General features: G+C 53.8%; 1 protein-coding gene across 5 annotated transcripts in view; it reads left to right on the forward strand.

The window, feature by feature from the left end:
* The window catches only part of galnt9 (polypeptide N-acetylgalactosaminyltransferase 9), a 499594-nt gene that overhangs the window by 76809 nt on the left and 398437 nt on the right, over positions 1-24348 (forward strand). For all 5 annotated transcript variants that reach the window (XM_072467774.1, XM_072467622.1, XM_072467537.1 and 2 more), the window contains exon 2: positions 19781-19961. In XM_072467774.1, coding sequence (XP_072323875.1) covers positions 19781-19961 — 181 coding nt within the window. The remainder of the gene's footprint in view (positions 1-19780; positions 19962-24348) is intronic.

Raw genomic sequence — 24348 nt, forward strand, 5'->3', positions numbered from 1 at the left:
CACGGGCTTGGAGGGCAGAAGGGCCTGTTCCTGTGCTGGACTTTTCTTTGTTCCTTGTTCCTCGTTCTAATTCTATGTGCAGGATCGATAGTCCCAGAGTGCAAGTGCATTCAATCCTCAAGCTGTCACGGATGTTCGACATCATGCAAACTAAAGGCCCAAATATTGCAAGTCTACTGACATAGAACATAGAACATAGAACAATACAGCGCAGTACAGGCCCTTCGGCCCACGATGATGCCCTGACCTCACACCAGTAACAATCTACGGAGCCAGTCACAAACCACAAGGCAGGTCAGCCTCATAAACTACTCCAATCACCTCAGCCTAACATGAAAACATGCAGAGTGTTTCAATAAAAATGGGCAGTTTCAGGGGAGCCGGACCATTACACTTGCAGGCGAAGGCAATGGGCTCTGAGGGTGGACGTATCGATTGGTCAGGGACGGTAGCAGGACAATAGGAGTTGGGAACACCTCCAGGGATACATCCAAGCTGAGTTGGCAATTGGTAACTCTGACCCCCAAACTGTGGGTCAGCATTCACCAAGCCACCCGTCATACAAACTGGGTCACGTGGCCCAGGCTAAACAGGATTACCACAGGATCATCCGACTCCCGGAACAATATAAACCGGGCAATAGTTGTCAGTTTGAGAATGATATCACACAAGATCGTGATGGCGAAGGGAAGCTGTTCAGCCAATTTAGCCCATCCCTCTATGGAAGCCCTCACTCAATCTCAGCCACCCAATGGCCTGCGGAGTCAGTCCCAGATTCTTTATGGCCTCGGTCGCTGATACAAACCCGTTCCACACTCTGCATGAACACGTGCTTCCTGAGTTCAATCCTGAGTTCGCCCACTTTCCAATCTCCTGAGATTTGGGTTGCAAGGTCACTGTTTCAAGTGGTGATTATCAGTGACAAGACGCAACAGGAATTGGATTAACTCGAGTGAGACATTGCCCTTTAAAGTGCCTTTAATGAAATCATTTCCTTTGTTGAATAAATTCATAATTAATATGAGATTAACTGTAACCATCACTCTCAATATCTCCAATTGCTCTCTCAGCAGCCACATTGATTCTAACTACTGGTTTCGATAAATCTCTTTTTAATCTCTCAAATTGATATATTTATTGGCTACGCCAGCACGGTGGTTAGCACCGCTGCCTCACAGCGCCAGAGACCCGGGTTTGATTCCTGCCTCGGGTGACTCTCTGTGCGGAGTCTGCACGTTCTCCCCGTGTCTGCGTAGGTTTCCTCCGGGTGCTCCGGTTTCCTCCCACAGTCCAATGCAGGTTGGGTGGATTGGCCATGATAAATTGCCCCTCGGGAGGGGTTACAGAGGTAGGCTGGGGGTTGGGCCGAGGTAAGATGCTCTTTCGGTGGGTCGGTGCGAGGCTGAATGGCCTCCTTTGGTGCTGTAGGGATTCCGGGATTCTAATTCTTCTCGAATTCATCGAGCCCAACACTAAAACCAACAGCAGAGTGGCATTAATGAGCAGCGACATTCAGCCCATTGGGAGCAAAGGAGAGAGGGAGCCTTGCATTTTTATAGCAACCTTAGAATGTCCGAAAGCACTTTAAAGATTTGCGCAGATTTAAGATAATTGGTAAAAGAGCGAGAGGGTGATGAGGAGAATTTGTCCCACACAGCAACTTGTTGTGATCGAGGATGATCAGAATGAAAAGACGATGAAAGCAGATTCAATAGTAACTTTCAAATGGAAATAAGATCAAAGGAAAAAGATTAGTACCAGGTATTGCGGTACCTAAGAGGCTGATGACCATTGGTTAGACCCAGGAGTCTACCATTGGCTGTTGGTACGTAGCTCCGCCCTGACAGGCGGAGTATAAGAACCGGTGCCGTCCCAGCAGCCTTCACTTTCTGTACCGAAGCTGCTGGGGAAAGAGTTCTAGTAGATTAAAGCCTTCAGTTATGAAATCACTTCGTCTTGAGTGTAATTGATCGTGCATCACAGGGCTATGGGGAGAATAGCTTGAGGAGTCAGATTAACTGGCTCGCTCTTTCAAAGAGGGCTGAATGACCTGCTCTGCTGTAAATCTCGATGCTTTTGTCCATCACCCTGGGATTATGGGAATGTGTAACTGGCAATTGGCACAGCCGCATGACGACTGACCCAAACCTAGGTCACCAAACCTTGCGGCAGAGTACGTTCATAGCAACCCCAGCCAGTTGGTGAAACTGAAACCAAGACACCGAATTTACGGAGAGGGAGTATTGATTTGTTCAGCCTCACAGGTCTCCTCCCAATTCGCCCACTGTCCCAGCCGTCCCCTATTGATACACTTTCTAAAATGAAACAAATACCAAGACGTTAAACAGGAATGAGAGCCCCTGGTGGGGATCTGAAAAATTAAATGAAAATGAAAATCGTTTATTGTCACAAGTGGGCTTCAAATGAAGTTACTGTGAAAAGCCCCTAGTCGCCACATTCCGGCACCTGTTCAGGGAGGCTGGTATGGTATAGCTCACATATAACATGGCCTGGATTCTCCGATTATGGGGCTATCTCCCCAGGCCGGCGTGGGAACGGTGGCGTTTTATGGCAGAAAATCTGACGTAAAACGGCCACCTATTCCCCGTTTTGCTGGGGGCCAGCAGGACGGTAGCGTAGAGCTCCCAACTCTAGCTGCCGATGCGCCCCGGAGAATTGCCGGGTCCGTGGCCGCGCATGCGCATGGCGGCGGTCTGCATTGGCCCCGCCGTGCTCCATGGCGGTGGCCGCTCGCTGACCCGGTCGGCGAAATAGTCCCCCCCCTTCGGCCGGATCGTGAGCTCCAGACCGCCCCCACCACAGTGCCCCCAGCCCCGAATAATGCCTCCCCCCTGCCCGCGAATCGGCCCTCCCCCGACTGTGGCGACGCTGGACTGTGTCCGCAGCCACCACGCCGAGTTCCCGATGGGTGAGACCATGAGAGACCCACGCCGCCGGGAACTCGGCCGGTCGGGGGCGGAGCATCGTGAAAGCGGTGCCGCCCCCAATTAGGTCGGGTACTGTGATTCTCCGACCATTCGCCGAATGCGATTTCAGCCCCAGCGACCGGAGAATCCAGCGCCACGTATTCAAAGACAAGTAATGCCCATCACTCATTTCTCTTAATCACAACAATGTAATTGACAAGACATTACCTGAGTGCACAGGTATGGTTCCACTTGTCTGATGTGGAGTGTGCAATCTCTTTCCATTTGACATGCCTTGCCTCAGCGCACAGGAGGTTGGATTGAACCAAGCAATGGGGACCTCCTGAGTGCACTTTCTTTCTCGCTGGTTAGGTCAGCATTTATTGCCCATCCCGAATTGTTCTTGACAAGTTGGCGGTGAGCTGCCTTCTTGAACTGTTGCATTGCATGTGGTGTAAGTCCACCCACAGTGCTGTCAGAGAGGGAGGTCACAGACTTCGACCCAGTGACAGTGAAGGAACGGCGATGTAGTTTCAGGTCAAGATGACGGGTGGCTTGGCGGGGAACGTGGCGTTCCCATGTGTCTGCCGCCCTTGTCCTTCTAGATGGTCGAGGCCATGGGCTTGGAAGGCACTGTCGAAGGAAGAGCCTCGACGAATTGCATCTTGCAGAGGGTGCAGACGGCTGCCACTGTGCGAGACAGGTGAAGGGAGGGAATGTTTAAAATCACTCCCGCTCGCAGAGTTTGGAAGCCTTCTCATGAACTGGGAATTCCCACTTCGAGCTGCTTGAAAGCCATCAATGGGAAACAATTCCAAGTGCGAGAGTGGCTTGCCAGTTAGAAAACCGCAGTGCAACTTCCATTTGATATGCAAAGCGTTTAAAATGATCAAAGAAATGTTAACAACACAACATTACCCCACGGGATGAGAGGTAAGTGATGGGTAAGTATGAAAAAGGATTGTAGCTTAAAACCTCCATGGATTGGTTCAATGGAAGAGGGAATCAAATCGGAGAAATCTTCAGAGATAAAAAGTAAATCTGCAAGAGCTGGAAATGCGAAGTCAGATCTAAGACAGGAGACGGTAAAGGCAGTGGCCGTACGAAGATCAGAAAAGAAAAAGCAAACGTGAATTTCGATAGTACCTTCCACGGCGCCAACATACGTCGCTGTCAATGACCTGTGTTCTGAAGTGTCGTCACTCTCATAACATAGGAAGTAAAATGAGTACAATATTTTGGGTGGGATGAGGAGCTGCAGTCACTGCCCTTCAAACAACCAAACTAATCTTCCCCCTTCAGATTCTACCTGACCTGCTGCAGACTAATCAAAGAACAAAGAAAAGTACAGCACAGGAACAGGCCCTTCGGCCCTCCAAGCCCGTGCCGACCATGCTGCCCGTCCAAACTAAAATCTTCCACGCTTCCGGGGTCCGTATCCCTCTATTCCCATCGTATTCATGTACTTGTCAAGATGCCCCTTAAATGTCACTATCGTCCCTGCTTCCAACACCTCCTCCGGCAGCGAGTTCCAGGCACCCACTACCCTCTGTGTAAAAAAACTTGCCTCGTACATCTCCTCTAAACCTTACCCCTCGCACCTTAAACCTATGCCCCCTAGTAATTGACCCCTCCACCCTGGGGAAAAGCCTCTGACTATCCACTCTGTCTATGCCCCTCATAATTTTGTAGACCTCTATCAGGTCACCCCTCAACCTCCGTCGCTCCAGTGAGAACACACCAAATTTATTCAACCTCTCTGCGGACAAATCATTTTGCTGCATTTTTAAGGGCCGCTGCCTCTACTGTGATGGTTCCCAGTAGATTGGGGTATGTGCTGGGGACGTAAGCAGGAAAGTAAATGCTGCAGATAGGTTTCCATTTGGGGCAGGTGAACTTGTTAGGCAAGCATTCAGCAGCATGTCAGCGTGAGGGAGTGTCGAATAGCTTTCTGCCCAGCCGCTGATGGGGTTTCCAGGGAGTATCAGACTACTGACTGGTCTATTCAGAAGTGCTGGAGGTTTAAAAACCGAGCCTTTTCAGAGAATTTACAGTGCAGAAGGAGGCCATTCGGCCCATCGAGTCTGCACCGGCCCTTGGAAAGATCACTCTATCTAAGCCCACATCTCCACCCTATCCCCGTAACCCCATCTAAACCTTTTGGTCACTAAGGGCAATTTATCATGGCCAATCCACCTAACCTGCACATCTTTAGACTGTGGGAGGAAACCGGAGCACCCGGAGGAAACCCACGCACACACGGGGAGAACGGGCAGACTCCGCACAGACAGTGACCCAAACCGGGAATCGAACCTGGGACCCTGGAGCTGTGAAGCAATTGTGCTAACCCCTGTGCTACCGTGCCGCCCATGACAAGCGCCCAATGACTAGTGAAGACGGAACCTTTGATTTGCTTCCTCTTTTATTTGAATCCCTCCATGGCTGCTCCCCTCCCTCTCTCTGTGACCTCCCCCAGCCCCTGCACGCTGGGAGATATCTGTGCTCCCCCAATCCTGCCCTTTTAGCATCCCCAATTTTAAAAACATATATCCCAGTGAGGCAGAAGGATTTCAGGAAGGGGATATATAATCCATGGTTCACCAAGAGAGTTAAGGGTACTGTTAAACTGAAAGAAAACAATCTGGCAAAGGTTAGTGGAAGACCAGAAGCTTCTTTAAATGTACAAAATATTATCTTAGGAGGAAAGTTGAGTCGGTGGACCTTTATTCGTTGGAGTCTTCGGGCAGGATTCTCCAATAACGGGGCTATGTCCTCATGCCAGCGTGAAAAGCGGCGGCAACCACCCCGGCAACAGTGGTCCCCGATCATGGGGAATCCGTCCCTTCCCAGGGGGCTAGGTCGGCCTCGGAGTGGTCCCCGCAGCCCCAGCCGGCAGGGAACGGCCGGTGCAAGTTCGTGCATGCGCGGTAGGGCCGGTGTGATTCTGCGCATGCGCGGGGGTTCCCTTCTCCGTGCCGGCCCCCGGGCAATATGGCGGAGCCCGACAGGGGCCCGGCACAGAGGAACATAGGCCCTCCCACGGAACCAGCCCGCCCGCTGATCGGTAAGTCCCGATCGTGGGCCAGGCCACCGTGCCCCCCCCCCCCCCCCCCCCCCCCACCGGTGGTCGGATCCCCTCGCCCCTCCCTCCAGGACAGCCCCCTCACGGACTCACCTTCCAGGTCCCGCCCGTGTGGGACACACGCTGACGGGACTGGGAGAATCGCCGGGGGGTGGGGGGGGGGGGGGGGGGTGGGCGCGCTTTCAACGGCCCTCGACCTGCGTGGCGGGAATCCCGCGGGCGTCCGAGAAACGGCGGGCGGGAATCGGGAAGCCGGCGTCGGGGCGCGATTCTCGCATCGTCTTCGTCCCCCCCCCTCCCGGGATTCTCCGACCTGGCGCGGGGTCGGAGAATCCCGGCCATCGGATTCTCAGGGGGTTTGACAGGGTCGATGCTGAGAGGTTGTTTCCCCTTGTTGGAGAGTCTAGGACCAGAGGGCAGGATCTCAGAGTAAGGGGGTCGCCCATTTAACACAGGGATGAGGAGGAATTTCTTCCCTCAGAGGGGAGTGGATCTGTGGAATTCTTTACCGCAGAGAGCTGTAGAGGCTGGGTCGTTAAGTATGTTCAATGCTGAGAGAGACAGATTTTTAATCAGTGAGAGAATCGAGGATTGTGGGGATAAGGCGGGAAAGTGAAGTTGAGGGTGAGCATATCCGATCAGGCATGGGGATTTGGGGATACCCCAAAGATTTCGATTTATTGTCACGTGTACTGAGATACAGTGAAAAGTATTGTTCTGCATACGGTCCAGGCATATAGTTCATTCATGGAAAAAATCTGGGACGTACGATAGACACACAATGTAAATACATAGACACAGGCATTGGGTGAAGCACACGGAGTGTGGTACTGCTCAGTAGAGGCGATGTGTGGAGAGATCAGTTCAGTCCATAAGAGGGTCATTTAGGAGTCTGGTAACAGCGGGGAAGAAGCTGTTTTTGAATCGGTTCGTGCGTGTTCTCAGACTTCTGTATCTCCTGCTTGAACAGATGAACTGGGGAATCCCTCTCTGAACTTTCCAGATCAGGGTTTGGGCAGTAATTACCCGAGATGCTACCTTTCTCTGGATAATTGTGCTGCACTGGGACTCATCCAAAAAAGTGACTTTAATCGCTAAGTTTTGATGGCGACGCCAGGGGTACACTAATCATTACTCCAAAAAAGGGAGAAGAATTAAAACCTCTTCGAACTTCTACCTAACTGTTACAAACACCGAGATTGTTGCACCCGGGAACCCTCAGGGTGGGATCCCCCCCGGGTTATTCCCCCTGATGCACTATCAACTACGACGAGACGAGAGTAGAGAGTAATCGAGGCTTTATTACGCAGAGATGTGTTGCCTCCGACAGCTGCTGCTGAAATGGCTGCAGCTCGGTGAGCACACACATTTATACTCCGCCTACTGGGCAGAGCCAGCAGGCAGGGATCTACCCCGTACCTGTTGTACAGGAGCCTTACCTTATTACATCTCATACGTGCACTATATACAACAGTGGTGACTACCACATTCACCCCCTGTTGAAAAAGAGTCCAGCGGGGGTGGTCGAAAACTATTTACATGTATGTGAGCATTTTTAAAGTGTACAGTTTGGGGAAAAGTTCACAAATTTAGCCGGTCGGGTGCCTTGACCCTCCATTGTGAGCGCCGCAGTCCCGGTGGTGATGCAGGCGCCGGCTTGGTCGGCGGTGACTCCGGGAGCATGTAGTCCTCATCTTCATCCCCGGGTGGAACCAATGGGAGGACGGATCGTCCTGGAGCGGGGGCTGTGATGAGGTGCGCTGAGGGAGGATGGGTGGCGCCGGGGCAGTTAGGGGGGGGGGGGGGAACCCAGCTGGTGCCAGGTCCCTGAGGGAGACTGTGTCTTGGCGGCCGTCGGGGTACGCCACGTAGGCGTACTGCAGGTTTGCATGGAGTAGATGTACCCTGTCAACCAACGGGTCTGCCTTGTGGGGTGAATGAGTGGGCGGGCCTTGTCCGCATAGTTAGGGACCCACTAGGCATAGTATGAGAAGAACCCCAGGCATCGTTTGAGGGCCTTGGGGCAGTGGAGGAGGGGGAGTTCCATGAGGGGGCGCATGCGGTCAGGGTCGGGCCCGGATGGCTAAGCGGTTGGTGCGGAACACACACTTCTCCTTGTTGTACGTTAGGTTCAGGAGTTTGGCGGCGTGGAGAAATTTGAAAAGGTTAGCGTCGTGGTCCTGCTGGTCGTGGCCACAGATGGTGACATTATCGAGGTAAGGGAAGGTGGCCCGCAGTCCGTACCTTTCAACCATCCGATCCATCTCCCATTGGAAGACCAAGACCCCATTAGTGACGCCAAAGGGAACCCTAAGGAAGTGGTAAAGGCGGCCGTCTGTTTCGAACGCGGTGTACGGGCGGTCCGCCTTGCGGATGGGGAGCTGGTGGTAGGCAGATTTCAGGTCCACTGTAGAGAAGACCCGGTACTGCGCAATCTGATTGACCATATCAGATATGCGTGGGAGGGGGTACGCGTCGAGCTGCGTGTGCCGATTGATGGTCTGACTGTAGTCAATGACCACCCTGTGTTTCTCCCCAGTCTTTACAACTACCACTTGGACTCTCCAGGGGCTGTTGCTGGCCTCGATGACCCCTTCCCGCAGTAGCCGCTGGACCTCTGACCTGATGAAGGTCCTGTCCTGGGCACTGTACCGCCTGCTCCTGGTGGCGACGGGTTTGCAATCTGGGGTGAGGTTTGCAAACAGGGAAGGTGGGTCGACCTTAAGGGTCGTGAGGCCACATAAGGGGTGGTAGGGGCCCGCTGAATTTCAGAGTTAGACTTGGGAGGTTGCACTGGAAGTCCAGAACGAGTAGCAGGCAGCACAGAGGTTGGGGAGGACGTAGAGCCGGAAGTTGCTGAACTCTACACCCTGGATGGTGAGGGTGGCGATGCAGTACCCCCGGATCGCCACGGTGTGGGAACCGGAGGCCAGGGAGATTTGTTGGGTAATTGGGTGTACCGCGAGGGAGCAGTGCCTTACCGTATCGGGGTGGATGAAGCTCTCTGTGCTCCCGGAGTCGAGAAGGCAAGGTGTCTTGTGGCCATCGACCTTCACCGTCATTGTCGCCGGGACTGGTTGAGCGTGATGGAGGCGAGCTGCGGCTGGTGTTGGTGGGCCCCGGGCTGGTCGGCGGCGGTTGCGGGCGATGAGCGGCCCGATGAGGTGCCCGACGAGCAGGGGTCCTGGGGCGCCGTCCAAAATGGTGCCGAAGATGGCGGCGCCCACGGGCGCATGTGGCGGGCGACGTTAAAGATGGCGCCGCCCACGGGCCGCACGAGGTCTGATGGGGGGAAGATGGCGGCGCCCACGGGCCGCACGAGGTCTGATGGGGGGGCACTACAGGTACGGGGGTAAATCCCTGCCTGCTGGCTCCGCCCAGTAGGCGGAGTATAAATGTGTGTGCTCACCGAGTTGCTCCCATTCTGGTAGCAGCTGCAGGAGGCCGCACATCTCTGCTTAATAAAGCCTTGATTACTCTCTACTCTCGTCTCGTCGTAATTGATAGTGCATCAATTTATTAAGCAGAGATTTTACAGCGATGGAACTACGCATCAAGCCAGATCGCCTGCAGCTGCACCCTCAAGCAGCCAACGCCACGTCGGCCTTCGACCACTGGCTAGCTTGCTTCGAAAGCTACCTCAGATCATCGACTGAACAACCCTCGGACGCACAGAAGCTCCAGATCCTGTCCTCACGGGTGAGCTCTGAGATTTTTCCCCTTATCCGGGATGCGCCCACTTACCCTGAAGCTATGGAGCTTCTGAAAGGACACTATATCCGGCCGATCAACAAACTCTACGCCAGGCACCTCCTGTCCACGAGGCAGCAACTCCCCGGTGAGGCAGTAGACGATTTCTGGCATGCCCTGCACATCCTGGCGAGGAACTGTGACTGCCAGGCAGTTTTGTCCGTTCAACATACAGAACTTTTAATCAGGGACGCTTTTGTTACGGGCATAGGGTTGGCGTACATCCGCCAGCGCCTCTTAGAAGGGGGTACGCTCGAACTCGCGGCGACCAGGCAACTCGCGAACAGTAGCCTCCCGTAACGTCCAGTCGTACGCGCCCGACCGCACGGCGCCCTCATGGACATCGTGGGCCCCACCAGCTGCCACCCCCAGCCAACCCCAAGCTTGCGCCACGCGGCAACCAACCAACCCCGGGGGGCTCAAATGCTATTTCTGTGGGCAGACAAAGCACCCCCGGCAGCGCTGCCCGGCGCGGAGCGCACTCTGCAAGACCTGCGGGAAGAAGGGACATTTCGCTGCGGTGTGCCAGGTCCGGTCGATCGCCGCTGTAACCAGGCCCAGTGTTCCTGCACCCCCCACGTGCGACCCGTGGGCGTTGCAATTTTCTGCCCCGCAGACCGCGTGCGGCCCGTGGGCACCGCCATCTTCCTCCCAGCAGACAACGCGCGGCCCGTGGGCGCTGCCATCTTCGCCGCCATTTTGGACGGCGCCCCAGGACCCCTGCTCGTCGGGCACCTCATCTGGCCGTTCGTCACCTGCCACCGCCGCCGACGAGCCTGGGGCCCACCAACACCAGGTGCAGCTCGCCCCCATCACGCTCGACCAGTCCCGGCCGCACAATCTCGCAACCGCGACAACGACGGTGAAAGTCGATGGCCACAAGACACATTGCCTTCTCGACTCCGGGAGCACGGTTAGCTTCATCCACCCCACTACGGTAAGGTGCTGCTCCCTCGCGGTACACCCCATTACCCAGAGAATCTCCCTGGCCTCCGGATCCCACTCTGTGTACATCCAGGGGTACTGCATCACCACCCTCACCATCCAGGGCGTAGAGTTCATCAATCTCCGGCTCTACGTCATCCCCAACCTCTGTGCTGCCTTGCTACTCGTTCTGGACTTCCAGTGCAACCTCCAAAGTCTAACTTCTAAAATTCGGCGGACCCCTACCACCCCTCACCGTATGCGGCCTCACGACCCTTAAGGTCGACCCACCTTCCCTGTTTGCAAACCTCACCCCGGATTGCAAACCCGTCCCAACCAGGAGCAGACGGTACAGCGCCCAGGACAGGACCTTCATCAGGTTGGATGTCCAGCGGCTACTGCGGGAAGGCATCATTGAGGCCAGCAACAGCCCCTGGAGAGCCCAAGTGGTAGTTGTGAAAACTGGGGAGAAACACAGGATGGTCATTGACTACAGTCAGACCATCAATCGGTACATGCAGCTCGACGCGTACCCCCTCCCACGCATATCTGATATGGTCAATCAGATTGCACAGTACCGGGTCTTCTCGACAGTGGAACTGAAATCTGCCTACCACCAGCTCCCCATTCGCAAGGTGGACCGCCCATACACCGCGTTCGAAACAGACGGCCGCCTTTACCACTTCCTTAGGGTTCCCTTCGGCGTCACTAACGGGGTCTCGGTCTTCCAATGTGAGATGGACCGAATGGTTGACCGGTACGGACTGCGGGCCACTCCCGTACCTAGATAACGTCACCATCTGCGGCCACGACCAGCAGGACCACGACGCTAACCTTCGCAAATTTCTCCACACCGCCAAACTCCTGAACCTCACGTACAACAAGGAGAAGTGTGTGTTCAGCACCAACCGCTTAGCCATCCTCGGCTATGTTGTGCAAAATGGAGTTCTAGTGCCCGACCCTGACCGCATGCGCCCCTCATGGAACTCCCCCTCCCCCACTGCCCCAAGGCCCTCAAACGATGCCTGGGATTTGTCTCCTATTATGCCCAGTGGGTCCCTAACGATGCAGACAAGGCCCGCCCACTCATTCACTCCACGGTTTTCCCCCTGACGGCTGAGGCCCGCAAGGCCTTCAACCGTATCAAGGCCGACATCGCCAAGGCCGCGGTGCACGCGGACGACGAGACGCTCCCCTTTCAGGTGGAGAGCGATGCATCGGACGTCCAGGCAGGCAGACCCGTGGCCTTCTTTTCCCGCATCCCCCATGCCTCCGAAATTCGGCACTACTCTGTTGAAAAGGAGGCCCAAGCCATTGTGGAAGCTGTGCGGCATTGGAGGCATTACCCGGCCGGCAGGAGATTCACTCTCCTCACTGACCAACGGTCGGTTGCCGTCATGTTTAATTATACACAGCGGGGCAAGATCAAAAACGATAAAATCTTAAGGTGGAGGATCGAGCTCTCCACCTACAATTACGAGATTTTGTATCGCCCCGACAAGCTCAACGAACCCCCCGATGCCCTATCCCGAGGTACATGTACCCGCGCACAAGTGGACCGACTCCAGGCCCTACACGATGGTCTCTGTCACCCAGGGGTCACCCAGTTCTTTCACTTCATAAAGGCCCGCAACCTACCCTACACCATTGCCGAAGTCAGGGCGGTCACCAAAGACTGCCAGTTCTGCGCGGAGTGCAAACCGCACTTCTACCGGCCAGACCGAGCGCATCTGGTTAAGGCCTCCCGCCCCTTTGAACGCCTCAACATGGACTTCAAAGGGCCCCTCCCCTCCACCGACCGAAACAGGTACTTCCTGAACGTGGTCGATGAATACTCCCAATTCTCCTTTGCCATCCCATGCCCCGATATGACGTCTGCCATGGTCATTAAAGCCCTCAACAGCATCTTCGCCCTGTTGGTTTCCCCGCTTATGCCCACAGCGATCGGGGGTCCTCCTTTATGAGTGATGAGCTGCGTCAGTTCCTGCTCAGCAAGGGCATTGCCTCGAGCAGGACGACCAGCTACAACTCCCGGGGAAATGGGCAGGTGGAGAGGGAGAACGGGACGGTCTGGAAGGCCGTCCAGCTGGCCCTGCGATCTAAAAATCTCCTGGTCTCCCGCTGGCAGGAGGTCCTCCCCAACGCGCTCCACTCCATCCGATCGCTGCTCTGCACCGCGTCTAATGAAACCCCCATGAACGTCTCCTTGCCTTCCCCAGGAAGTCCACCTCCGGGGTTTCGCTCCAAACGTGGCTGGCAGCTCCAGGACCCGTCCTCCTCCGCAAGCACATGCGGCTCCACAAGGCGGACCCGTTGGTCGGAAGGGTACAGCTGCTGCATACGAACCCGCAGTACGCCTACGTGGCGTACCCCGACGGCCGCCAGGACACAGTCTCCCTCAGGGACCAGGCACCAGCTGGGTCCGTCCCCCCCCCCCCCCAACTGCCCCGGCGCCACCCATCCTCCCCCCAGAGCACCTCACTACAGCCCCCGTCCCAGGACGATCCATCCTCCCACTGGTTCCACCCGGGGATGAAGATTAGGACAACACGCTCCCGGAGTCACAGGCGACCAAGTCGGCGCCTGCATCACCACCGGGACCGAGGCGCTCACAGCGGAGGATCAAGGCACCCAACCGGCTAAATTTGTTATTTTCACCGGACTGTAAACTGTAAATTCTCACATCCCTGTAAAAGCTTTTTCCACCACCCCCGCTGGACTCCTTTTTAACAGCGGGTGAATGTGGCAGTCACCACTAATTGTATAATAGTTGTATTAGAGGTAATACGGTAAGGCTCCTGTACTACAGGTATGGGGGTAGATCCCTGCCTGCTGGCTCCGCCCAGTAGGCGGAGTATAAATGTGTGTGCTCACCGAGCTGCTGCCATTCTGGTAGCAGCTGCAGGAGGCCGCACATCTCTGCTTAATAAAGCCTCGATCACTCTCCACTCTCGTCTCGTCGTAATTGATAGTGCATCAGTGTGTGTGTGTGTGTATGTGTGCGTGTGTGAGTGTGTGTATGTCTGTGTGTGTGTCTGAGTATCTGTGTATGTATGTGTTGGTCTGTGTGCGTGTATGTGTATGTCTGTGTGTGTGTGAGTGTGTGTGTCTGCATGTGTATCTGTGTGTGTATGTGTCTGTGTGTATGTCTGCGTGTGTGTGAGTGTGTGTGTATGTGTCTGTGTGTATGTCTGCGTGTGTGTGCGTGTGTGTCTGTATGTGTCTGCGTGTATGTCTGCGTGTGTGTATGTCTGCGTGTGTGTGTCTGTGTGTGAGTGTGTGTGTCTGAGCATGTGTATATATATCTGTGTGTGTATTTGTGTGCATGTGTGTCTGTCTGTGTGCGTACATCTGCCTGTCTGTGCATGAGAGTGTGTGTATGTGTGTGTGTGTACATCTGTGTGTCTATGTGTGCGTGAGAGTATGTCTGTGAGTGTGTGTGTGGATGTGTGTCTGTCTCTGTGTGCATGTGCGTGTGTGAGAGTGTGTGTGTGTAGGCAGAATATTATCTGGTAGGTTATCCATCTTTTAAGTTCACAGAGACGGGAGGTGTGACAATGTTATGATGGTGTCTGAAATTGGCACTGATGACACATGAAGTGTTGGACAGGAAAGGCTACCTGGGAAACCATATCTGTTGGAAGGGACACGAGTGGAATGATGGAATTTTCTCTGACTTTTCGATCTGTTTCTCTCAGTCCAATCTTCCTTTTCCTCTCGTCCTTTCTCTTTCTGTATCTGATTTAACTCTAATTCGCCCACCTTCTTGCTTGCTGTTCTATCTGCACCTTGGTCAGTGCACAGTTCTGGTCTCTAAATGATAGACAGGAGGTGGAGACGCTGGATATGGTACAAAAGGAAGATAATCTCTGGATCACTACCCGAGCCATGTACAAATTGGCAGAGGGATGAGAAAATTAGGGACGCGTGGCTAAATAATAATAATAATCATAGAATATAGAACATTACAGCGCAGTACATGCCCTTCGGCCCTCGATGTTGCGCCGACCTGTGAAACTAATCTAAAGCCCATCGACACTATTCCCTTATCGTCCATATGTCTATCCAATGACCATCTTTATTAGTGTCACAAGCAGGCTTACATTAACACTGTAATGAAGTTACTGTGAAAAGTCCCTAGTCGCCACATTCCGGCGCCTGTTCGGGTACACTGAGGGAGAATTCAGAATGTCCAATTCACCTAACAAGCATGTCTTTCGGGACTGTGGGAGGAAACCGGAGCACCCGGAGGAAACCCACGCAGACATGGGGAGGACGTGCAGACTCCGCCCAGACAGTGACCCAAGCCGGGAATCGACCCTGGGACCCTGGAGCTATGAAGCAACAGTGCTAACCACTGTGCTACCGTGCGGCCCCAAGGAGTGGTGCGGGAGAGAGTGGTTCCATTTCATGGGGCATTGGGATCAGTATTGGGAAGGTCTCCACCTGAAGCGATCTTGGACCAGTGTTCGAGCGGAAAGGACAAACAGGGTGGTCGCAAGGACAATCTGTGTCCTCTGGTTTTCAACCTTTCCCCCAATGAGAACAGTTTCTCCCGATCGACTCTGTCTAGAAGGCTCACAACTTTGAACACCTCTATTAAATCCCGTCTCAACTTCCTCTTCCCCAAGGAAAACAATCCCAATGTCTCCAATCTGTCCCCATAACTGCAGTTCCTCATCCCTGGAACCATTCTGCGTGGATTTCCTCCGGGTGCTCCGGTTTCCTCTCAGTCCAAAGATGTGCGGGTTAGGTGGATCGGCCATGATAAATTGCCCTTAGAGTCCAAAAAATGTTAAGTGGGGGTTACTGGGTTACAGGGATAGGGTAGATACCTGGGCTTCAGTAGCATGCTCTTTGTAAGGGCCGGTGCAGACTTGATGGGCCGAATGGCCTCCTTCTGCACTGCCTTTCTTCTTCACATGTGTCCTGAAGTGTGGCGTCCAGAGTTGGACACAATACTCCAATTGAGGCCGAACCCGTGTTTACACAAGTTCAGCAGAGCCTCCTCACCTCTTGTACTTGATGCCCCGATTAAGAAGGCCCAGAATACTATTTGCTTTATTAACTGCTCGCTCGACTAGTCCTGCCACCGTCAATGATTTATGCGCCTACACACCCAGGACCCACTGCTCCTGAACTCTAACTTTAGGACGCTACCTTCTGTCGCTCTGTGTTCTTCCTACCAAAATGAATAATTTCCCACTGACATTTCATCTGCCATTTGTCCTTCCGTCCCACCCACTTGCCCATGTCCTTGCAAAGTTGGCCGCAGACCTCCTCGCGGTTCACAGAACCCCACGGTAATGTGGTTGACCCTTAATTGCCTTCTGAAATGGCCGAGCATTCAGTTCAAGAACAATTGGGGACGGGCAACAAACGCTGACCTTGCCACTCATGCACACATCACCTGAAATCATTTTTTTTAAAGATCCAAGGTCACCATGAGGGCAAGTGATTGCCAAGGTTGGCTGGTTAGAAGATCCGTCTCCATTACCTGGAACATTGAGCAATTTTACTTAGAGACTGTTAGACCCTGTAGCCCTTGTCCCTTACACCCCCTCACCCCCACAAACCCCCATTTACCCTCAAACCCTGAGGCCCCCGCACCAATCCCCTTGCCCCTTCATAGCTACCCTATCACCAACATAGCTGCTCATTATCCTCCATGCGCAGACCTCAGGAGCCATGTGGAGATTAAACAAATAAACTTACAACATTCTAATATAACTTTTTCCCTAGACTTGAAAGTGAAAATGCGCCCATTCATGACATCCATTCAAAGGTTTTGCATCTTCCCAAGTGATTAGTCTCTCATATAAACAAACATATATTCAGCCCCCATATCAAAGCCAGCTGATGCTTTCATGGCCTCTGTAAACTGTCAATTGAAGGGAATTAGGCATGGCCAACTGCGTGGCTTCAACCCCTACTAGTTGAGGATAAGGGCAGCATGGTAGCACAGTGGTTAGCACTGTTGCTTCACAGCACCAGGTGTCCCAGGTTCAATTCCTGGCTTGGGTCACAGTCTGTACGGAGTCCGCACGTCTCCCCGTGCCTGCGTGGGTTTCCTCCGGGTACTCCGGTTTCCTCCCGCAAGTCCCGAAAGAAGTGCTGTTACGTAAATTGGACATTCTGAATTCTCCCTCAGTGTACCCGAACAGGCGCCGGAGTGTGGCGACTAGGGGATTTTCACAGTAACTTCATTGCAGTGTTAATGTAAGCCTACTGGTGATACTAATAAAGATTATTATGATGAGAACTCAGAACCCCTGCTGAGATAATTGTAGATTTTGAAGCTCAGCCAAGAATTTATAACAGCACAATAACAGCCCATGGGGAAATTACGACAGAGTTCTGTTGAAACTCCATGACCAGATGCTAATTTATTCCTAATCTACACCAGAAGGTCTGTCAATCAAAGCAGTCGGAACAAAATATTTTTTTAAATCTCCCACTGACAGCTGCAGCCTTTTTTAATGTTTCAAGAGTCAGGCATTTAAAAACCTTCAGATCATGACGCATAAACATACCTTACCTGCCCTTCAAGAGTCTTTATGTCAACCCAATCAATTTGTGACTCCCACACTGTGGGCTAGGGCCTTTGGAACAGCCACAATATGGGGCGGGATTCCCCCCTAACCGGCGGGACGGGCCGTACCGGTGCCGAGGAGTGGCGTGAACCACTCCGGCGTCGGGCCAGCCAGAAGGTGCGGAATGCTCCGAGTTGGCGCATGCGCGGGTGTTCCAGCGTGTGCTGCCGTCATCCCAGCGCATGTGCAGGGGGGTTCTTCTCCGCGCCGGACATAGCGGACCCTTACAGCGGCCGGCGCGGAGGGAAAGAGCGCTCCCCATGGCACAGACCCGCCCGTGCGTCGATGGGCCCCGATCGCGGGCCAGGCCACCGTGGGCCCCACCCCCCTGGGGCCAGATCCCCCCCGTGACCCCCCCCCCGAGGACTCCGCAGGCCGCTCGCAGAGCCAGGTGCCGCCGGTACAGACCTGGTGTAATGTACGCCGGCGGGACTGGCCGAAAACGGGCCACACGGCCCATCGCGGGCCGGAGAATTGCCAGGGGAGCTGCTGCCAATGGCCCCCGAATGGTGCGGCGCGATTCCCGCCCCCGGCAAAAAACCGGCACCGGAGAATCCAGCAGCCGGCGTCGGGGCGGCATTCACGGGGCGGGGGGGCGGAGAATCCCGCCCAAGGTCTGTTTGAACTCAGCATTAAGTTAAAATGAAAACAGAAAATGGTGGATAAAATCATCAGGTCAGGCAGCATCTTTGGAGAGAGAAACAGAGTTAACGTTTCGAGCCCGTATCAAGTTCGAATGACGCTGCTGAGTTCAGGTTTCCCTCCTGTGTGATTCATGTCCTGGTCCCGTCCCCTGCTGCCAAAAATGGGAAATGGGTGCGGGATTTCCACATCGGGTGCCCGCCGGGCATTTTTAAAGCTGTGTGGAGTATTTCCGACTCTGTGGAAATCCAGCCCAATGCTTCTACTTATAAAGTCGAGGACAGCACGGTAGCACAGGGGTCAGCACAGTTGCTTCACAGCTCCAGGGTCCCAGGCTCGATTTCCGGCTTGGGTCACTGTCTGTGCGGAGTCTGCACGTTCTCCCCGTGTCTGCGTGGGTTTCCTCCGGGCGCTCCGGTTTCCTCCCACAGTCCAAAGACGTGCAGGTTAGGTGGATGGGCCAGGATAAATTGCCCTTAGTGTCCAAAAAGATTAGGTGGAGTTACGGGGATAAAGGGGATACGGTGGAGGCATGGGGCCTAGGTTTAGCACAGGGCTAAATAGCTGGCTTTGAAAGCAGCCCAAGACAGGCCAGCAGCACGGTTCAATTCCCGTACCAACCTCCCCGAACAGGCGCCGGAATGTGGCAACTAGGGGCTTTCCACAGTAACTTCATTTGAAGCCTACTTGTGGCAATGAGCGATTTTTATTCCATTTAATTTCAAGTGGGGTGCTCTTTCCAAGGGCCGGTGCAAACTCGATGGGCTGAATGGCCTCCTTCTGCACTGTAAATTCTATAATTCTATTCCGTGTGCCTTTTAACCGCTGTCTCAATCTCCTTCAATGATTTGTACAAATATACCTCCAGGTCTCGCTGGCCCTGTACGCCATCTAGAATTGTGCCTTTGGCCTTCCAAATTATTTTGCCACCAGTTCCCTAAATGAATCTGCATGGACTCGATGTCTGGGAAAGGTTCAGTCTTTGATTCACTATTTTGCCTGTGCTCAGTGCCTTCAGCTACCAGGCTAGTGCTAAAACACTGCACCCTGTCGAGTTAAAGTTAATTAAACTGCTGCTGAGGTTGGAGACCTCGGAATGGGGAGAGACAGATTCGTTACTGATTGTGTGAGGTTTAAGTTGACACATTTCGATGATGTTTAAAATGTTTTGCAGACGCTTATTTCAGTCAAAAATATGCGTGCCGGCCCGTCGGTATCAGACACTCCCTTGGCGCCTGGTTTTCGGATGCAGTGTCACATATTAAATTTGATCTGGCATTTCAGCCTCGCGAAGGTTTACAGAACGCAGCTCCGGTCATTAACTTTTTCCTTTCCCTCCTGTGTTTCACCCAGCCATGCAAGTGCACCCCATGTCATTACTGGGCAATAGTCTCGCCCAAATCACTGCCACCCAAGGCCTTGGCCTGTCTTTCTCTGACTGGCGGCGCGGTAGCACAGTGGTTAGCACTGTGGCTTCACAGCTCCAGGGTCCCGGGTTCGACTCCCGGCTTGGGTCACTGTCTGTGCGGAGTCTGCACGTCCTCCCCGTGTGTGCGTGGGTTTCCTCCTGGTGCTCCGGTTTCCTCCCACAGTCCAAAGATGTGCAGGTTAGGTGGATTGGCCGCGCTAAATTACCCCTTAGTGACCAAAAATAAGTTTAGGTGGGGTTACTGGGTTACGGGGATAGGGTGGAGGTGTGGGCTTAAGTGGGGTGCTCTTTACAAGGGCCGGTGCAGACTCGGTGGGCTGAATGGCCTCCTACTGCACTGTAAATTCTATGATTCTCTGGCTGGTTCTTTGTGCATTTCCAGAATGTTCTATGTTGAGCGTGTGGGCTGACCTGTGCTTCATGCCTTGTTTAGGGCTGGCTAAACCAATCGGATTGATGGAGGGACCCGGCGGACTGGGTCAAGGAGGAATCGCTGCCACAGTGAGGGACGACAGCCAGGAGTTTGACACCAAATATGAAGATTATGGCTACAATGCTCAACTCAGTGAGAGGATATCCCTCGACAGATCGATACCCGATTACAGACCACAAAAGTAATCAGTTAAATTAATTGCTTTGGGCATTTTTGTGGGCGGGGGGTGAAAGGGACGTTCCTTTACAAAAAAAAGATTGGCTACGCCACAGGCATTTACGGGATAGTCATAAGCCATTCGGTCTTTAACTACTCTTTGACAGTGCAAGACTGCAGTGACCAGGCTGGTGGAGATGGTCATTGTCCCAGTTTCTGCCACGGCTCAGTGAGTCCCACCACCTGGAGGTTCCCCTCCAAGTCACACATCATCCCGACTTGAAAATATATTGACCGTGCCTTCATTGCCGCTGGGTCAAAATGCTGTAATTCCCTCGCTAACTGCACTGTGGGTGTACCTACACCCATTGGACTTCAAGGGGGCAGCCACATTCTCAAGGACAATTAGGGAAGTATGGTGAATACGAACTCGACACTGACGCTCACGTCCCATGAGTGATGATAGGAACAAATTGTGGGATCTTGCTCTGCACAAACTGGCTCTCGTTTTTTTGCCAACAGTGAAAAAATGAAATGAAATGAAAATCGCTTATTGTCACAAGCAGGCTTCAAATGAAGTTACTGTGAAAAGCCCCTAGTTGCCACATTCCGGCGCCTGTTCGGGGAGGCCGGTACAGGAATTGAACCCGCGCTGCTGGCCTTGCTCTGCTTTACAAGCCAGCTGTTTAACCCACTGTGCTAAACCAGCCCCAGTGACAAGGTCTCAATATTTAATTGGCTGTAAAGTCGCCAGGTGACCACAGGCTGCTTTCCCCTTTGAGGGGGGAAAGCTGGCGGGTGGGTGATTAACCTGAGGGTCACCAGACCTCAGACGAGGGTCAAGGTTACGAAGGAGGGGCCTGCATGAACAACCTCAGCCGGTGCGGGAATTGAACCTGCGCCGTTGACCTTGCTCCGTGTCACGAACCAGGGCGGGTTTCTCCCAGCTCGGGGCCGGGCTGGAGCATCCCTACAACCGGGCCACACCGCCCCGGCGGCGGCACGCGATTCTCCGCAGAGTGCTTGGCGCGGCGCCGGTTTAGGGTCGCTCTACGCGGCCGATCCGCCGATTCTCCAGCCCGGATGGGCCGACCGGCCGCGCGGAAACGGGAGAGTCCCGCCGGCGCCGTCCACGCCTGGTCGCAGCCGGCGGGAACTCTGCGCGCAGGGTCGGGGGGGGGCGGCCTGTGGGGGCGGGAGGGGAGCTCCGACCCCGGGGGGGGGGGGCCTTCGATGGGGCCTGGCCCCCGATCGGGGCCCACCGATCGGCGGGCCGGCCTCTCGCTCCCCGGGCCTATTTCCGTCCGCACCGGCCCCTGAACTCCCGCGCCATGTTGGGTCGGGGCCGGCGCATTGAGGGAGGCCACCGCGCATGCGCGGGTGGGCGCCGGAACCACTGCGCATGCGCAGATCCCGCGACGCACAGTTGGCGCAGGGATGGGAGGCTGGAGCGGCCTGAACCGCTCAGGCGCCGTTGCGGCCCCCTGTAGTGGCCAGAATCGGCACTCCCAGTGGCCCGTTCACGCCACCGTGAAACGCGACGGCGTTTTCCGACGGCATGGACACTCTGCCACCGAATGGGAGAATCCCGCTCCAGCTGTCCAGCCAACTGAGCTATACCAGCCCCCTGATGAAAAACATTGAAGCACTTTGGGATGAACTGAGGTTGTGAAAGGCGCTATTGAAATGCAAAGTTGCTGCCAGCTGTGGGCAGAGTGTTAAGCGCAGTTGCTTTGGACGTTCTCCAGCAGTTGCTGCAGACTCATCGGCTGGCACTGCTGTGACGTTTGAAGGGCAGCTCTGCAACTGAGAATTCCAAAAGAACTTTATTCACAGCTGACCTTCCACAGCTGTCACACCGTGCTGAACTTCAATTTCAGTCAGTGTTACTGAGAAAGGGAGGAGAGTGGCTTAAACGTTGCTTCCAATCTCCATCACGCTCATGGATTCAGTTAATGATTGCTGGCCTGCTACGACACAGTGACTCCATTTAGTGTCTTGGAGAATGGAACTGGGACGGTAGCTTGTTGAATTGCAGGTTTACTTCCACATTTTAAAAATAACTTGACTCAAAAACACAAGCGAGAGCCAGGGGATTGTTTTTTTGTGAGGTGTTTTGTGCGCCGTCCGAAGGAAAGAGCTAAAGCCCCGTAAGTGCCAAGAACAATACAGCACAGGAACAGGCCCTTCGGCCCCTCCAAGCCTGTACCGGTCATGATACCAACCTTGGCCAAAACCCTCAGCACTTCCTTGTGCCGTATCCCTCTATACCCATCCTATCCATGTATTTGTCAAGATGCCTTTTGAACGCCGTTAATGTCTCTGCTTCCACAGCCTCCCCTGGCAACGCGTTCCAGGCACTCACCACCCTCTGCGTAAAAAAACCCGTCTCGCACATCTCCTCTAAACTTTGCCCCATGGATCTTAAACCTATGCCTCCTGGTGACTGACCCCTCCACCCTGGGAAAGAGTGTCTGCCCATCCACTCAATCCATGCCCCTCATAATCTTGTAGACCTCTATCAGGTCACCTCACAACCTCTGTCTTTCTAATGAAAACTGTCCCAGTCTATTCAGCCCCACCGCATAGCTAACACCCTCCAGACCAGGCAACATCCTGGTAAACCTCCTCTGCACCCTCTCCAAAGCCTCCACATCCTTCTGGTCGTGTGGCGACCAGAATTGTGCGCAATATTCCAAGTGCGGCCTTACCAAGGTTCTATACAACTGGAGAATGACTTGCCAGTTTTTATACTCGATGCCCCGTCCAATGAAGGCAAGCATTCCGTAAGCTTTCTTGACTCCCTTGCAATTACTGAAGTTATTTTGAAGTTTGCAATGTAGGGAAAGTGGCAGCCAATTTGCACATAGGAAGCTCCCCCTTTGCTGCTTCCCTGACGGGAATATCTTCCAGTGGGATGTCCAGTTTGGCCATCCATTCATTCGGCTCTTGAGGTACCAGTTGAACTGGAAGCTCCATCATAAGAGTGCCGGAGGTGTTGTAGAAATAAACACGGTTCAGCAAATGTTCTATTGGCAACGGCAAGAGATCGAATGTCGAGCGGATAATATAAACCTTTTGCTGGCACTTAATGATTGCATTCTCTTGGTGAACAATGGGTACAATGGCCCATTGAAGGCATCGCCCAGTTAATTTAGATGCAGGAAAAGGGAAACCCTGAGCATGCCTTATCTGTCAGACACATTACTGATCCGCTTTTATTCAACGTGAAACCAGAGAATTCTAATGAAGAAAGCGCAGTATAGTTTGGCTACCCCATGTGAATAACATTTCAGAAGGAACCCTAGGCTGTGTTGTCCCCAGTGCAATTAGTTTTGCTGTATTCATGACTGACTCTGTTACTGCTCGGCAATGGATCGAGTGACGAAACCTGATGAGAGGGGACAGCCCAGAGAGTTGATTTTGATTTTATTCGTTTTCGGGATGTGGCCGTCGCTGGTTCGACCAGCATTGTTGCCCATCCCTAATTGCCCTGGAGAAGGTGGTGGTGAGCCGCCTTCTTGAGCCGCTGCAGTCCCTGCAGTGTAGGTACACCCACTGTGCTGTTAGGGAGGGAGTTCCGGTATTTTGACCCAGCGACAGTGAAGGAACAGCAAAAGCGTTCGACCGTGTTTGCTGATGCCGGAGGGCGCACTCAACGCACATGTAGTCTTGTTGCTTTTGACACCACAGACAGCAGAATTGTAGAAACCCCACAGTGCAGAAGGAGGCCATTCGACCCATCAAGTCTGCACTGACCCGCTGACAGAGCACTCCACTCGAGTTCACTTCTCCACCCTATCCCAATAACCCCTTAACCCCTGCTCATCCCTGGACACTAAGGGCAACTTAGCATAACCAATCCATCTGAACTGCCCATCATTTGACAATGGGAGGGAACCGGAGCACCCAGAGTTCACCCAGAGTGACCCGAGGTCAGAATCGAACCCGGGACCCTGGCGCTGTGAGGCAGCCGTGCTCACCACTGTCCCACCGTGCCGCAAAACAGACAATGGAGGGTGGGGGAGGGAAGCGGGGAGAGGAAGGGAACGGCAAAATCCAAAGGGTATTGCCTGGTATGGAGGGCATTAGCTCCGAGGAGAGGTCGGATGAACTCGGTCTGTTCTCACTGGAACGACGGAGGTTGAGAGGCGACGTGATAGAGGTCTACAAGATTATGAGTGGCATGGACAGAGTGGATAGTCAGATGCTCTTTCCTAGGGTAAGTTCCTCGGGCCTGTGAGTTCAATAGTCAGGCCTGTGAGTTCAATAGTCGGGCCTGTGAGTTCAATAGACGGGCCTGTGAGTTCAATAGTCAGGCCTGTGACCTCAATAGTTGGGCCTGTGACTTCAATAGTCGTGCCTGTGACTTCAATAGTTGGGCCTGTGAGTTCAATAGTCGGGAATGTGAC

This window comes from Scyliorhinus torazame, chromosome 1 (assembly GCF_047496885.1).
Source record: "Scyliorhinus torazame isolate Kashiwa2021f chromosome 1, sScyTor2.1, whole genome shotgun sequence".
In the NCBI taxonomy this organism is placed as follows: domain Eukaryota; kingdom Metazoa; phylum Chordata; class Chondrichthyes; order Carcharhiniformes; family Scyliorhinidae; genus Scyliorhinus; species Scyliorhinus torazame.